At 45.5% G+C, this 17,772-nt stretch overlaps 1 protein-coding gene across 1 annotated transcript in view; it reads right to left on the bottom strand.

The window, feature by feature from the left end:
* The window catches only part of LOC118373894 (KICSTOR complex protein SZT2), a 33,630-nt gene extending 17,995 nt beyond the window's left edge, over nt 1-15,635 (bottom strand). Inside the window, exons 1-2 of the mRNA XM_035760170.2 lie at nt 14,890-15,635; nt 6,482-6,706 (exon numbers count right to left, since the gene is read on the bottom strand). Of these exons, the coding sequence (XP_035616063.1) occupies nt 6,482-6,529 (48 nt within the window). The 5' untranslated portion in view covers nt 6,530-6,706; nt 14,890-15,635. The remainder of the gene's footprint in view (nt 1-6,481; nt 6,707-14,889) is intronic.
* Between the last annotated feature and the right edge of the window lie 2,137 nt (nt 15,636-17,772).

Below are 17,772 nucleotides of genomic sequence, written 5' to 3'. Positions count from 1 at the left end.
TCTCTGGTTCGTTGGTGATCCCTATGGGGAAATGGATGGGGAAATGATCCCTATGGGGAAATGGATGGGGAAATTATTTCTCTGGTTCGTTGGAAGGGCCCTATGGGGAAATGGATTGGGAAATTATTTCTCTGGTTCGTTGGTGAGCCCTATGGGGAAATGATTTCTCTGGCTCGTTGGTGATCCCTATGGGGAAATGGATGGGGAAATTATTTCTCTGGTTCGTTGGTGATCCCTATGGGGAAATGGATGGGGAAATGATTTCTCTGGTTCGTTGGTGAGCCCTATGGGGAAATGGATGGGGAAATGATTTCTCTGGTTCGTTGGTGAGCCCTATGGGGAAATGGATGGGGAAATGATTTCTCTGGTTCGTTGGTGATCCCTATGGGGAAATGGATGGGGAAATGATTTCTCTGGTTCGTTGGTGATCCCTATGGGGAAATGGATGGGGAAATGATTTCTCTGGTTCGTTGGTGATCCCTATGGGGAAATGATTTCTCTGGCTCGTTGGTGATCCCTATGGGGAAATGGATGGGGAAATTATTTCTCTGGTTCGTTGGTGATCCCTATGGGGAAATGGATGGGGAAATGATTTCTCTGGTTCGTTGGTGAGCCCTATGGGGAAATGGATGGGGAAATGATTTCTCTGGTTCGTTGGTGATCCCTATGGGGAAATGGATGGGGAAATTATTTCTCTGGTTCGTTGGTGATCCCTATGGGGAAATGGATGGGGAAATAATGTACCTCTGGTTCGTTGGTGAGCCCTATGGGGAAATGGATGGGGAAATGATTTCTCTAGTTCATTGGTGAGCCCTATGGGGAAATGGATGGGGAAATGATTTCTCTGGTTCGTTGGTGATCCCTATGGGGAAATGGATGGGGAAATGATTTTTCTGGTTCGTTGGTGATCCCTATGGGGAAATGGATGGGGAAATAATGTACCTCTGGTTCGTTGGTGATCCCTATGGGGAAATGGATGGGGAAATGATTTACCTCTGGTTCGTTGGTGAGCCCTATGGGGAAATGGATGGGGAAATAATGTACCTCTGGTTCGTTGGTGAGCCCTATGGGGAAATGGACGGGGAAATAATGTACCTCTGGTTCGTTGGTGAGCCCTATGGGGAAATGGATGGGGAAATGATGTACCTCTGGTTCGTTGGTGATCCCTATGGGGAAATAATGTACCTCTGGTTCGTTGGTGATCCCTATGGGGAAATGGATGGGGAAATAATGTACCTCTGGTTCGTTGGTGATCCCTATGGGGAAATGGATGGGGAAATAATGTACCTCTGGTTCGTTGGTGATCCCTATGGGGAAATGGATGGGGAAATAATGTACCTCTGGTTCGTTGGTGATCCTTATGGGGAAATGGATGGGAAAATGATTTACCTCTGGTTCGTTGGTGATCCCTATGGGGAAATGGATGGGGAAATAATGTACCTCTGGTTCGTTGGTGATCCCTATGGGGAAATAATGTACCTCTGGTTCGTTGGTGATCCCTATGGGGAAATGGATGGGGAAATAATGTACCTCTGGTTCGTTGGTGATCCCTATGGGGAAATGGATGGGGAAATAATGTACCTCTGGTTCGTTGGTGATCCCTATGGGGAAATGGATGGGTAAATTATTTACCTCTGGTTCGTTGGTGAGCCCTATGGGGAAATGATGGGGTTTTGGGATAAACACATAAAATAAGTTCTGAGGTTAACACAGGCTTAAGAGATCTTATACGTTTTGTATGAGACCGTTTTATCCCCCCCAAAACATGAGTTTCCCCATAGGCCAAAAGCCATGGCGGAGTTAGTGCCTATAAAAATACGCTCTATTACACATGCAAAGACACGTACAAACTCATTGTGTTGCTACACTTTTATTTATTTAACCAGGTAGGCTAGTTGAGAACAAGTTCTCATTTACAACTGCGACACACTCACATTAATACGATTAGAATGATCTAGAACAGAGAGGTGACAAACTTGTGTGTGTGAGCACCAAGCGTGACCAGGTCAGACAGGCCACGAAAACAACAGTCAACACTGAGGGGAACTGAGGCTGACAGAGTCCAATTATAAACCACACACACACACACACACACACACACACACACACACACACACACACACACACACACACACACACACACACACACACACACACACACACACACACACACACACACACACACACACACACACACACACACACACACACACACACACACACACACACCATCTCTAGCTCCACTCACTCATCTACTCCAGAGCTTAACAGACATGTCTACCACCCTGCTGTGCATCGAGATGGACTCTGCAACCGCCATGGCTCTTCTCAAACTCTAATCACTGTGATTAAAGAGAATGCTCTCTCGCTCTGTCTGCTCAGACTAACATACGTCACTTTGAGACAGTTACCAACACGTTGAGGGGAAACGGTGAGCATCAAAGTGACACCTTGTTCTCTGCCTGCCTGTCTGTATCCTATTAAATAACAGTCATCTCATAACCTGAAAACTGATCCGTCACAAGGAGCAGAGATGAAAGAAAGAGGAAAAGGAGAGTGAGAAAGGGAGTGGGATGAAGAAAGAAAGAAAAAGAGAGATGAGAAAGAACGAGCTAGCCAGAGCCAGAGCCAGAGCCAGAGCCAGAGAGAGGCTACATTGTGAACAGCTCTCTCTAACAACACAGGGTCAGCCTGTACACTGTATGCAGTGCTGAGCACAGCCATTAGTCTAGTACATAAGAGTTCAGACCAGACGTACCGCTGCAAGCTCCATCTCGCCATCTCCCTAGTCCACACCACAGTCCATTAGCTCTGTTCAAAGAGTGGGCAGACTGCTGCAGTAGCTAATAACTCACCCCACACACTACACTCTGCCTAATAGTTTACATGGCAAAGCAATTACCAGCATGAAATATATGGGTTAGGAGTACAATAATGTTTTTTTTTAAATTAGTATACCATATACAGTATGGCAGGCAATCCTTATGAAAAACTGTAATAAAAGAGGAGAAAAGGATGTTTTGCAAAGTCAGTCCATGGATTTCTTTCATATAATAAGACAGTTTGCTTGAGAAGGAAATGGAGAAAAGGCGGTTTCAAATCTCTCTTGGCAATCTAGTTGTATGTCATTTCAACAGAAATGTTACAACTGAAAGAGTCAGACACTAAAATTAGTGTTTAGTATTACACCAATCACTCATTATTTAGCTTCTGGCTTCTAGCACACACATTTACAAACAAACAAATGGCAACAATAACAAAAAATACTTCAGATGGCTTTATAGTTGTAGATGGCCAGATGCTGTTGGGGCTTACCCTCCCTCCCAGCTGAGATACAACATCTGGAGACGCTCAGCAAACACACAGCAGTCGTTTACACATCTTTACACTGAATTACACCTCATTTAGAGCAAAACCTGGACACACTCCAACTTTATAGACAGAGAGAGAGACAGAGAGACAGAGAGACAGAGAGACAGAGAGAGAGAGAGAGAGAGAGAGAGAGAGACAGAGAGACAGAGAGACAGAGAGACAGAGAGAGACAGACAGAGAGAGAAAGAGAGAGAGACAGAGAGAGAGAGACAGAGAGAGAGAGACAGAGACAGAAAGAGAGAGACAGACAGAGAAAGAGAGAGAGACAGAGAGAGAGAGACAGAGACAGAGACAGACAGAGAAAGAGAGACAGACAGGGAAAGAGAGACAGCGAAAGAGAGAGACAGAGAAAGAGAGAGAGAGAGAGATACAGAGAAAGAGAGACAGACAGACAGCGAAAGAGAGAGAGAGACAGAGAGACAGAGAGAGAGACAGAAAGAGACAGAGAGACAGAGAGACAGAGAGACAGAGAGAGAGAGAGAGACAGAGAGAGAGAGAGAGAGAGAGAGACAGAGAGACAGAGAGACAGAGAGACAGAGAGACAGAGAGACAGAGACAGAGAGAGAGAGAGAGAGAGAGACAGAGAGAGAGAGAGAGAGAGAGAGAGAGAGAGAGAGAGAGACAGACAGAGAAAGAGAGAGAGACAGAGAGAGAGAGACAGAGACAGAGAAAGAGAGAGACAGACAGAGAAAGAGAGAGAGACAGAGAGAGAGAGACAGAGACAGACAGAGACAGAGACAGACAGAGAAAGAGAGACAGACAGGGAAAGAGAGACAGCGAAAGAGAGAGACAGAGAAAGAGAGAGAGAGAGATACAGAGAAAGAGAGACAGATAGACAGCGAAAGAGAGAGAGAGACAGAGAGACAGAGAGAGAGACAGAAAGAGACAGAGGCAACTGTGAGTCCCAGGAGATAGCGATAAAGAGAGGGAGGATGGATGGAGAGAGTGGAAGGGAGAGAGGAAGAGTGATTCAAGTGAATCACACCATAGCCAGGGAGGTATAAAGTCACCATGATGATACAGAAAGATGTGTGGAACCAAGCTGATTACAAGATCTTATCTGTCTCTCTCTTTAATCATCCTTCTTTTCTCAGCCCCATACATACATTAGAGGAGGCTACGGCCTGGTTTATTGGGCCCGGCTCTGAGGTCTAACTTACAGCACCAGAGATAGAGATGCCATAATGTTACCTGAGAGTTGACAATCTGTCCCATGGGGATGTGTGAACACTCCAGAGCATACTGCTTCACACATAAGTAACAACCCTGAGCAAGAGAGAGACAGAGAGAAGGAGAGAAGGAGAGAGATGATATACTGGATAGAATATCATACACTGTGCTACTATACTACTCAGGGCTCAACAGATATCATTACTCATGAATTATAATGTGGTGGGTGTGTGGTTACAATGACAAACTGTTCTAAACACGTCTCCTACACTGTGAGAATGATGCATAAAATACTCAGTAGGAAAGACCCATTTCAACTAAACTCTTCTGTCTTGAGTCAAATTGCACATGATGATGGCACATAATCTAAAACTGAGGCCCATGTTAAGCTAATGGAGTAGGAGGGGTGAATGTGTAATATGGGGAGAGAACACGAAAGAGAGCGTGAGAGAGAGAGTGCAAGAGAGCTAGAGAGAGAGTGCACGAGAAAGGGAGAGAGAGAGCGTGAGAGAGAGTGAGAGAGAGAGTATGTGAGAGAGCGCGAGAGAGAGAGAGAGAGCATGAGAGAGAGAGTGCGAGAGAGAGTGTGCGAGAGACAGAGTGCGTGAGAGAGCTAGAGAGAGTGCGCGAGAAAGGGAGAGCATGAGAGAGAGAGCTAGAGAGAGAGCTAGAGAGAGTGCGCGAGAGAGAGTGTGTGAGAGAGAGTGTGCGAGAGAGAGTGCGCGAGAGAGAGTGCGCGAGAGAGAGTGCGCGAGAGAGAGAGTGCGTGAGAGAGAGTGCTAGAAAGAGTGCTAGAGAGATTGCTAGAGAGAGTGCTAGAGAGAGTGCTAGAGAGAGTGCGAGAGAGCGCGAGAGTGAGAGAGAAAGCGGCTAGAGAGAGCTAGACAGAGTGCGAGAGAGAGAGCACTAAAGAGAGCTAGAGAGAATGTGAGAGCGAGAGAGAGAGCGCTAGAGGGAGCTAGAGAGAGCGAGAGAGAGAGAGCGAGAGAGTGCTAGAGAGTGCGAGAGAGAGCGAGAGAGCGCTAGAGAGCGTGCGCTAGAGAGCTAGAGAGAATGCGACAGAGAGAGCGAGAGAGAGAGCTAGAGAGAGCGAGAGAGCTAGAGTGGGAGAGCGAGAGCGAGAGAGACTTGACTTTGTCTTTCTTTAATTAAACATTCTCATTTCATTAAACCCCCCACCCTTAAAATAAAACACCAAAATATATCCTGTACTGCATACATGTACCATACTCACCTTTCCATCTACCACACAATACTAAAAAAACACCACACATCATCATATATAACCAAAAAACGACCGTATTTCCAAAACATCTTCCCCAGCTATACAGAAACATCACCACACTTTTTATCATTTTATAGAACTTAAATTCCACCCTAAAGCACACAGAGACCATCCCATTAAACAATAGTAAAGGGTCTGTTATCCCCCCACCTTTGACCCTGTTCCTCCTTGTTAGCCAAATAACCAACATTGCTTGAGCAAACACAAAATTCAACAAAACACATTAGCCTTCTACTTATTTGAATACCTGTACCCCATTATAAACATCCCAATAGTAAAAAAAAACACCCTCAACCTCTCACACAGACATTACAACAGAGACACAAGTAGAACCCTCCATGGGAGGACCCTTGACCTCTTTGGTACTGGGGGTTTGTAGAGCCCCTCCATCTAAAACCCACCATACTCTCCGCCCCACATATCCCCTGCGACTGATGTGCCTACACTCCTGTTAGGCTCCTAACGTTCCTCACTTTAACACAGAGGTTGTAGAGGGCTTTACCTCCCACCCCCCTCAAACCCCCCCCAGGCTCAGAGTGTTAAAATCTAACAAGTCCTCCAGACCCCCTTGCCAGTCTCCAGTCTCTGCCGTCACCTGCAGTGGCGGAAACATTGGTGGCCCCTCCCCTTTGGCAGCTCAAAAACCCCTCTTACCGGCTCAGACAGTGCCTCCTGGACCTCCTCCAGGAATCTCTCCAGCATCCTAAGAGAAGTTATTCCTGTTTGTTGTGGCAGGACTTCTTCCACCCTTCTTCTCCCAGCACTGAACCGATCTCAAAGGGATGGCTGGGTTGTGGAAGATCGGCGCCTCCCACACCCACAGCCCAGGCTCCACACCCCCTTCTCGTGTGGGCCTTAGCAGCTGCCAGGCCCTCAGCACTGCAAAGCAAAAATCAGAGAGACCTGTTGTACTCAGCCTCTCCAGCTTCATGAGGAATAGCTGCCAGTCCAACCCTAATCCGCCAGCTCTCCTCAGCAGGGCGCATGCTGGTTCCCTACAGCCGACATCAATATGGTACAGCAGTCTTTGCACCGCGTTTAGTCAGAAAGAAGCCACCCTGCTCTCCAGTTCCACAAGGCACTGTCCTCATTCGTGGACGGTCATGGACAACACTGCCACCCTCAGCCAGTGATGGCCCGACCAGAAAAAGTCCACCAGCTTGCGTTGCAGGTCTGCGAGCCAGTCCTGACACCACTGCCTGTGACAGCCCCTCCCATTTCTTCCTGACCCAACCATCTCCGAGCCAGTGTACACCCCCAAGATTTAAAGCCCTTCACAACCCCACTGCAAACCCCCTGGAAGCAGAGGAGCCCTATCCCCCCATGCCCCACATGACAGAGCTTTGTTCTTGCCCCAGTTTACCTTAGCTGATGAAGCTCCCTCGTACACCTTCAGACTAGTCTCTAGTGCCTGCATATCCTGCTCATCACAGAAACGTCATCTGCATACGCTGACACTGCTATGCCTGTGTCATGACGCTGGCCTGGGGGTTGGTTTATGCCAGTCATAAATACCTCTTCCCCCCTTTTTCCTATCTCTACCCTACTGATGTGACATTAGAAAACCCCTTGGTTAACACGCCCCTTTCCTCCCTCCACTATATAAGCCTGTGACGACAATATAACCTCCTGTTCCAAGTACGTGAGGTCTGCAGCCTCTGCGTTAAAAGGACTAACATGTCAACTACAGAACTAGGCCAACCTCAGCGTGAGCTTTGGTTGTGAATGGTATGAACTTTGAACTCTTATTCACTACAGAAGTGATACCTCCTAGCCGTTGAGGTAGCAACAGTAGCTGCAAATGTGGTCTAGGAAAGAACAGACAGAGTATCCCGTCTATCACACAACGACGTTACTACAACATATCCAATTGACCACCAGAGACATTCTTCAAAGGACAAAGGACTCGGTTTGGCAACACGGCCTTCCATCTACCACCAATCTACCGAAGCGCAGCTCAGAGTAAATATTTATTGCATTTTCCTTTTCCAAATTGGTGGTCATTTAGAATGCATAAGATACTGGATCTACGATAGCACAGCTTCTCCCTTTGACCCTCAGTCTTCCCGCTCTTTCACTCAAACCCATATCTGTTCCGCCTGCTAGGGACGTTTTCCTTTATGACGTAATTTGTAATCAAGGTATGATTCATTCTTTGTACATGTAATTCTGTGTGATTAGTTAGGTATTTAGTAAATCAATAATTAAATCTAATGTATTGCTGAATCAACTTGTTCGCCAGGGTTTGTGAAGATAACCGAGACTGAATTAAGATGACGATTAATATTGACTGCTATTGATGTCAAATATTACTAGGTCTTTAAGAGTTTATTCGGAAGATTACAGCTCTATAAATATTATTAATACAGCTCTATAGGTAATATTAATTACAGAGAAAGGATTTTATAGAATAGCATGTCATATCACTTAATCCAGCATAGCCAAAGACACGACACCTGTCACCATACCCATGCCTGTCCAGCACACTCCAGTCTTCTGCGGAGCATGCCCCAAAAAGGATAAATGGCTAGTGTATATAACTGCCCCAATAGAGGGCATCCTTGTCGAATGCCGCGTCTCACACAGACAAGCATACCAATCTTCACAAAGGTCAAAAACTTTTCCCCAAACCCAAAAATCACATTAAACAGACACTCATGGTCCACAACAGCCTTCTCTTGATCTAAAGAGACCAGTCCAAAGTTCACATTAGAACCTCTCGACAATTCCAACATGTTCCTGATTAAGAACAAGTTGTCCGTGATTAAGCGTTCCGGTACACAATATGTTTGGTCCTTATGTACTATCTAGAGGTCGACCGATTATGATTTTTCAACGCCAATACCGATACCGATTATTGGAGGACCAAAAAAGGCAGATACCGATAAATCGGCCGATTTTTATTTATTTATTTGTAATTATGACAATTACAACAATACTGGATGAACACTTATTTTAACTTAATATAATACATCAATGAAATCAATTTAGCCTCAAATAAATAATGAAACATGTTCAATTTGGTTTAAAAAATGCAAAAACAAAGTGTTGGAGAAGAAAGTAAAAGTGCAATATGTAAGAAAGCTAACGTTTAAGTTCCTTGCTCAGAACATGAGAACATATGAACGCAGGTGGTTCCTTTTAACATGAGTCTTCAATATTCCCAGGTAAGAAGTTTTAGGTTGTTGTTATTATAGAAATTATAGGACTATCTCTATACCATTTGTATTTCATATACCTTTGAATATTGGATGTTCTTATAGGCACTTTAGTATTGCCAGTGTAACAGTATAGCTTCCGTCCCTCTCCTCGCCCCTACCTGGGCTCGAACCAGGAACACATAGACAACAGCCACCCTCGAGGCATCGTTACCCATGCAGAGAAAGGGGAATAACTACTCCAAGTCTCAGAGCGAGTGACGTTTGAAACGCTATTAGCGCACGCACCCCGCTAACTAGCTAGTCATTTAACATCGGTTACACCAGCCTAATCTCGGGAGTTGATGGGCTTGAAGTCATAAACAGTGCAATGCTTGAAGCACAACGAAGAGCTGCTAGCAAAACGCACGAAAGTGCTGTTTGAATGAATGCTTATGAGCCTGCTGGTGCCTACCACCGCTCAGTCAGACTGCTCTATCAAATCATAGACTTAATTATAACCTAATAATACACAGAAATACGAGCCTTAGGTCATTAATATGGTCGAATCCAGAAACTATCATCTCGAAAACAAGACATTTATTCTTTCAGTGAAATACGGAACCGTTCCGTATTTTATCTAACGGGTGGCATCCATAAGTCTAAATATTCCTGTTACATTACACAACCTTCAATGTTATGTCATAATTACTTAAAATTCTGGCAAATTAGGCGGCCCAAACTGTTGCATATACCCTGACTCCGCGTGCAATGAACACAAGAGAAGTGACACAATTTCACCTGGTTAATATTGCCCGCTAACCTGGATTTATTTTAGCTATATATGCATGTTTAAAAATATATACTTCTGTATCGATTTTAAGAAAGGCACTGATGTTTATGGTTAGGTACACATTGGAGCAGGGACAGTCCTTTTTTTGCAAATACGCATCGATTATATGCAACGCAGGACACGCTAGATAAACTAGTAGTATCATCAACCATGTGTTGTTAACTAGTGATTATGATTGATTGATTGTTTTTTATAAGATCAGTTTAATGCTAGCTAGCAACTTACCTTGGCTTACTGCATTTGCGTAACAGGCAGGCTCCTCGTGGAGTGCAATGAGATGCAGGTGGTTAGAGCATTGGACTAGTTAACTTTAAGGTTGCAAGATTGAATCCCCAAGCTGACAAGGTAAAAATCTGTCGTTCTGCCACTGAACAAGGCAGTTAACCCATCGTTCCTAGGCCGTCATTGAAAATAAGAATGTGTTCTTAACTGACTTGCCTAGTTAAATAAAGATTAAATAAAGGTGTAAAAAAAAATAATAATAATATATATATTTTTTAATCTGCCAAATCGGTCTCCAAAAATACCAATTTCCGATTGTTTTGATAACTTGAAATCCACTCTAATTAATTGGCCATTAGGAGTAATCGGTCGACCTCTAGTACTATCGAGTCCAGATGGGACTTCAGTCTGTTAGGTAAGACTTTGGCAAATATCTTGTAGTCTGCACAGAGCAATGCCACAGGCCTCCAGTTCTTAAGTTCACATAAGTCCCCATTTTTGGGCAGGAGAGTCAGAGCTGCCCGACGGCAGCTCATCGGCAACTCTCCTACCCCGATGCATTCACGCAACACGCAAAAGAAGTCCAGTCCAATTATTCCCCAGAAATGTCTATAAAACTCCGCTGGGAGTCCATCGACCCCCTGTGCATGGCCGTTAAGGGTTCTGCCAGTTCATGGGACAACAAGGGAATGTCCCTTTCATGCCGCTGTGCCAGAGAGAGCTTAGGGAGTTCTGCGAACAAGATCTGCGCACATATAGGATCACACATTTCTGCCCTATACAACTCAGTATAAAACTCCACAGTTCGCTCCCGCATCTCCCCCACCACAGAGGTCACCCACCCATCAGACAGCCAAAGACAATGCATACCCTTGGCTTCACTGGTTTGTCTTTCCAAATCAAAGAAGGAGGAGCTGGGAGCATCCATCGCCTTTGGCATGGAGAACCTAGTTCTTACAAGTGCACCCTTTGCTTTAAACTGGAAAAAACTGCCCAGGTCCCTACGTAATTCAGCTAAATTAGCCTGGAGGCCTACACTGCCTTGCCCCACCATCTCTACCTCCATCTCACTAATACTACGCTCCAGTTCCCACCAATACTCTCCTAGCCTCTGAGGATGAGAGAGCTGTATAATGTTGACAGAAACGCAGAATTCGGACTTTCCCCACATCCCACCATTGACTGAGACTCATACTCCTCTCTTCGCTGCCCCCACCAAAAAGTCTGGAAACCTGAGCAAAAAGTTGCATCTTGTAAGAGCTTTACATTAAACTTACAGTAGGATGCCTGCCGAGGGCCTGGTGAAATAGAAAGCCAAGCCATGGTTATGTGATGATCCGAAAACCCCACCAGGAGAAAGGTAGCTCCCAACAGCCTATTGCTCCGATTCCTGGACAGGTAAAAACGATCAAGTCGAGCTGTACTCACCCTAGCCCCAAAGACCTTCACCCATGTATACTGTCTTGTGTTGGGCTGTTTAGTTTTCCAAACATCCACTAGGTCGAACTGATTAATGATGTCCCTTAACACTCCCACTGAATGAGGCTTTCCCCCATTTCTGTTTTCGTAAAATACATTTTACAGTTCCAGTCCCCGTCGACCACCAGCATCTCCTCAGGCGCTACCTGTGTGAGTTCCTGTCTAAGACACCCAAATAGAAGCCCCCTCTCTCTGCCCGTGTTAGGCGCAAACACATTTATAAAGACAAAACCCATGTTGTTAATTTCTGCTTTTACAACAAGCAGCCTACCCCTACACACCTCTTTTGAGGAGCACATTTTTACAGACAGACCCGGTACAAAAAGGACTGCCACCCCTGCACTAAAACACACTTGCCTTGCCTTTCCACCAGAGCCCCCAATTGACTTCATTCACCACATCCCAATGCGTCTCCTGCAGAAACAACACCTGTACTTTTTTTGTTTTACATATTCACCCAACACACTCCTTTTTCCCACATCTCTGGCGCCATTTATATTAAGCGAGCCTAACCAAAGAGTCTCCATAGGAAGTGGGAGAAAAGCCAGCAAAGAAAGAGACCAATGGCAAAGCAAAATAAAACACAGTGCCAGAAAGAAACTATACATCTAAACAGTGTCTGAAGGTAGACCCTTACGCACTGTTGTGACCCACTTCCTCAACCTAAACCATTTCCTGGGTGAGAGGACACCATGCCCCTCATTTTTCATAGCATGTTGTACTGATCTTACAAACATTCTCGGATCAGAAAAAAAAGCCTCAAGATTAACTTTTTCCCCTTGGTCTCATTCAGGAACTTTGTCAGTTCCCTCAATGTGTACTTTGACCCCTCTGCTTGACTGGCTGTCAGCTCCGGACCCATTGAAGAGGAGACTGGAAAAAAAGGCCTCCTCATCATCCTCTTCCTCAGACTCACTTTCCTCCTCATCTCAATCTCCCATCCTAACCACCTGCCCTTCCTCTCTCGTCAGGGCATCCCCCCCAGCACCAGGCAAGGGTTCCTTGGTGCCTTTGACCACACCAGCCTCTCCCCTTCCACCTCCTTTCTTCTCCCCCTTTTTCCTTTTCCGCTTGACACCCTCCCCCCGCCCCTAGTCTCTTACACACTATACTCTCATAATCCACTAGCATAACGTGACTAAACCCAGCCTCATCTACACCACCCTCCATAGCATGACTAGTCCCAGCCTCATCTACACCACCATCTCTAGCATGACTAGTCCCAGCCTCATCTACACCACCATCTCTAGCCTGACTAGTCCCAGCCTCATCTACACCACCATCTCTAGCCTGACTAGGCCCAGCCTCATCTACACCACCATCTCTAGCCTGACTAGGCCCAGCCTCATCTACACCACCATCTCTAGCCTGACTAGGCCCAGCCTCATCTACACCACCATCTCTAGCCTGACTAGGCCCAGCCTCATCTACACCACCATCTCTAGCCTGACTAGGCCCAGCCTCATCTACACCACCATCCCTGGCATGACTAGGCCCAGCCTCATCTACACCACCATCCCTGGCATGACTAGGCCCAGCCTCATCTACACCACCATCACTGACATGACTAGGCCCAGCCTCATCTACACCACCATCCCTGGCATGACTAGGCCCAGCCTCATCTACACCACCATCCCTGGCATGACTAGGCCCAGCCTCATCTACACCACCATCTCTAGCCTGACTAGGCCCAGCCTCATCTACACCACCATCCCTGGCATGACTAGGCCCAGCCTCATCTACACCACCATCCCTGGCATGACTAGGCCCAGCCTCATCTACACCACCATCTCTAGCCTGACTAGGCCCAGCCTCATCTACACCACCATCCCTGGCATGACTAGGCCCAGCCTCATCTACACCACCATCCCTGGCATGACTAGGCCCAGCCTCATCTACACCACCATCCCTGGCATGACTAGGCCCAGCCTCATCTACACCACCATCCCTGGCATGACTAGGCCCAGCCTCATCTACACCACCATCACTGACATGACTAGGCCCAGCCTCATCTACACCACCATCCCTGGCATGACTAGGCCAGCCTCATCTACACCATCATCCCTGGCATGACTAGGCCCAGCCTCATCTACACCACCATCTCTAGCCTGACTAGGCCCAGCCTCATCTACACCACCATCCCTGGCATGAATAGGCCCAGCCTCATCTACACCACCATCCCTGGCATGACTCGGCCCAGCCTCATCTACACCACCATCTCTAGCCTGACTAGGCCCAGCCTCATCTACACCACCATCCCTGGCATGACTAGGCCCAGCCTCATCTACACCACCATCCCTGGCATGACTAGGCCCAGTCTCATCTACACCACCATCCCTGGCATGACTAGGCCCAGCCTCATCTACACCACCATCCCTGGCATGACTAGGCCCAGCCTCATCTACACCACCATCCCTGGCATGACTAGGCACAGTCTCATCTACACCACCATCTCTAGCATGACTAGGCCCAGCCTCATCTACACCACCATCTCTGGCATGACTAGGCCCAGCCTCATCTACACCACCATCCCTGGCATGACTAGGACCAGCCTCATCTACACCACCATCCCTGGCATGACTAGGCCCAGCCTCATCTACACCACCATCCCTGGCATGACTAGGCCCAGCCTCATCTACACCACCATCCCTGGCATGACTAGGCACAGTCTCATCTACACCACCATCTCTAGCATGACTAGGCCCAGCGCCTGCTGTCTGCATCTCATTACCCCTGGCATGACTAGGCCCAGCCTCATCTACACCACCATCTCTAGCCTGACTAGGCCCAGCCTCATCTACACCACCATCTCTGGCATGACTAGGCCCAGTCTCATCTACACCACCATCCCTGGCATGACTAGGCCCAGTCTCATCTACACCACCATCCCTGGCATGACTAGGCCCAGCCTCATCTACACCACCATCCCTGGCATGACTAGGCCCAGCCTCATCTACACCACCATCCCTGGCATGACTAGGCCCAGCCTCATCTACACCACCATCCCTGGCATGACTAGGCCCAGCGCCTGCTGTCTGCGTCTCATTGCCCCCTGCACGTTGACCTTGATTTCCCCCACTGGAGCTTGTACCCTCACCTTCTCTACGGCCTTTATGTGGGCACGCAAAGCTCTTCTGCCCCAAATCCCCACACTCAAAGCACCGTACTTGATTTGATCTACCATAATAAACTGAGGCAAATTTGCAACTACCACCCTTGTCGAAAGTGTAGAAAGAGGCGAAATTGGCACAAACACACCCCATACAAAATATTCCACTAGCAATTAGCCTACCAACGAAATTAGCTCATTTCATGAACACAGCGACAGCTTTATTCATTCTTGAAGCGGAATGTATAAATTCAGCTCCTACCTGGTCACCGACTGCGAGCAGAACGTCCTCCACCTTAACTTCATTCTCAGGAATTCTCCTCAGGACAGAGTCTCCTCCGCGCTAGGCTGAGAAGCCATCGCGCACACCACACCCCAAACTCTGTCCTCTTCCACCCTAACTTTGAAAAAACCTGTGGATACCGCTACAACAAATAGTGCATTAACCCTCCACCATAGAAATAATAATGAAAATAAAAGACCAAAACAAAATCCAGAAAAAAAGTTAGGACAGAGCCCTCCACACCAAACACTCAAACTCCAAAAAACTCCCAGCATGCACTGCAAGAGAGAAAGAGAGAGCGTGCGAGAGAGCAGGAGAGAGAGCAGTAGAGAGAGAGCGCGTGCCGCGAGCGCTGGAGGTGTAAAAAAGAGTGAAAGAGAGAGACCCCAGTGGGGTGACAGGGATGAAAGCTTGAGTCCATAAATATCAATGAATTGGCGTAGGCACTAGAATCCTGTGCAGCACCAGGCCTCACCTTAGTGGACTCTGGTGCTTCTATCCCCAACAAAGGAGGACCTACAGCAGCACCTAGATCTTCTACACCGATTATATCAGACTTGGAGCGTAACAGTGAATCACAGTAAGACAAAAATAATAGTGTTCCTAAAAATTTCCAGTAGGCAGGAGAACAAATTCTATCCAGACACCGTTGCCCTAGAAGACATACATAACTCTATCTAACTCGGCGTAAACACCACAGGTAGGACAAACATTGTAAATATCACCAATATTTATCTGTTTATGTATCTTCTCCTGCTGTTCGTACTACAACTATTTGCACATTGCTAAAACACTGTAAATCCAGGGCTTAAAAACAAAGGTGTCATTGTACTCTCATGATTCATGTTATTTTAAATCCACAATTTGGGTCCCTCCACAATCTCAGAGGATCTAGTTACTTTTTCTAACTTCTCTGCGTTAAAACCAAATGAATACAAGTGTACTATACTATGTATTGGATCACAAAATAACTTTTACATTACAGTTTAGCAATAAAATGGTCTGACGGTAATGCTGGTGTTCATATCCCGAAAGAAAATGATCTCACTAAAATACATTTTATTAGAAAGTTCACAAAACATCTTGCTACCATGGAAAGGAATAAACCTGTCTTTTCGTTGAAAAATCACCCACCCTTATCTCTTTAGTCATATCCCAGTTTACAAATGGGTGTATGGCCTAGCCTACACCAAGTAACCAGTTATTTTTATTATGCAGTGCATTTGGAAAGTATTCAGACCCATTCATTTTTATACATTTTGTTACGTTACAGCCTTATTCTAAAATGGATTCAATTGTTTTTCCCTCATCAATCTACACAATAACCGATAATGACCAGGCAAAAAAAGGTTTTTTAGAAATGTTTGCAAATGTGTAAAGAAATACAACTGAAACATCACATTTACATAGGTATACAGACCCTTTACTCAGTACTTGGTTGAACCACCTTTGGCAGCGATTACAGCCTTGAGTCTTGGGTATGACGCTACAAGCTTGGCACATCTGTATTTGGGGAGTTTCTCCCATTCTTCCATTTAAGAATGATGGAGGCCACTGTGTTCTTGGGAACCTTCAACACTGCAGAAATGTTGGGGCACCCTTCCCCAGATCTGTGCCTTGACACAATACTGTCTCGGAGCTCTATGGACAATTCCTTCAACCTCATGGCTTTGTTTTTGCTCTGACATCCATGGTCAACTGTGGGACCTTATATAGACAGGTGTGTGCCTTTCCAAATCATGTTCATTCAAGTTGTAGAAACATCTCAAGGATGACCAATGGATACAGGATGCAATTGAGCTCAATTCCGATTATCGTAGCAGAGGGTCTGAATACTAATGTAAATAACGTATTCAGTTGTATATTTTTAATACATTTGCAAAAATGCTTAAAAAACTGTTTTCTCTTTGTCCTTATGGGGCACTGTGTGTAGATTGATGTGGATGTATTTAATCCATTCTAGAATAAGGCTGTAACATAACAAAATGTGGAAAAAGTGAAGGGGTCTGAATACTTTCTGAATGCACTGTAAGACCTTTGAAATGTTCAGGATTGACTGACTTTCATGTCTTAAAGCAATAATGGACTGTGGTTTCTCTTTGCTTATTTGAGAGAATGCCAAGAGTGTGCAACGCTGTCATCAAGGCAAAGGGTGGATACTTTGAAGAATCTAAATTATATTTGAGTTTTTGGTTACTACATGATTCCATGTTATTTCATAGTTTTGATGTCTTCACTATTATTCTACAATGTAGAAAATAGTAAAAATAAAGAAAAACCCTGGAATGAGTAGGTGTGTCCAAACTTTTGACTGGTACTGTGTATATATTCAAAGGTTTGGGGTCACTTAGAAATGTCCTTGTTTTTGAAAGAAAAGCACATTTTTTGTAAGTTAAAATAACATAAAATGATCAGCGATACAGTGTAGACATTGTTAATGTTGTAAATACAGTGTAGACATTGTTAATGTTGTAAATGACTATTGTAGCTGGAAACAGATTTTTAATGGAATATCTACATAGGTGTACAGAGGCCCATTATCAGCAACCACCACTCACTCCTGTGTTCCAATGGCATGTTGTGTTAGCTAATCCAAGTTTATCATTTTAAAAGGCTAGAAAATCCTTTTGCAATTATGTTAGCACAGATGAAACCTGTTGTTCTTATTAAAGAAGAAGTAAAACTGGCCTTTTTAGACTAGTTAAGTATCTGGAGCATCAGCATTTGTGGGTTCGTTTACAGGCTTTAAATGGCCAGAAACAAATAACTTTCTTCTGAAACTCATCAGTGTATTCTTGTTCTGAGAAATAAAGGCTATTCCATGCGAGAAATTGCCTCACAAGTCCTCAACTCTAAGCTTTA

The sequence above is a fragment of the Oncorhynchus keta genome, chromosome 1 (assembly GCF_023373465.1).
Source record: "Oncorhynchus keta strain PuntledgeMale-10-30-2019 chromosome 1, Oket_V2, whole genome shotgun sequence".
NCBI lineage: Eukaryota > Metazoa > Chordata > Actinopteri > Salmoniformes > Salmonidae > Oncorhynchus > Oncorhynchus keta.
Note: the sequence above shows the minus strand (reverse complement) of the source record. Positions and strands in the feature narration are given on the sequence as shown.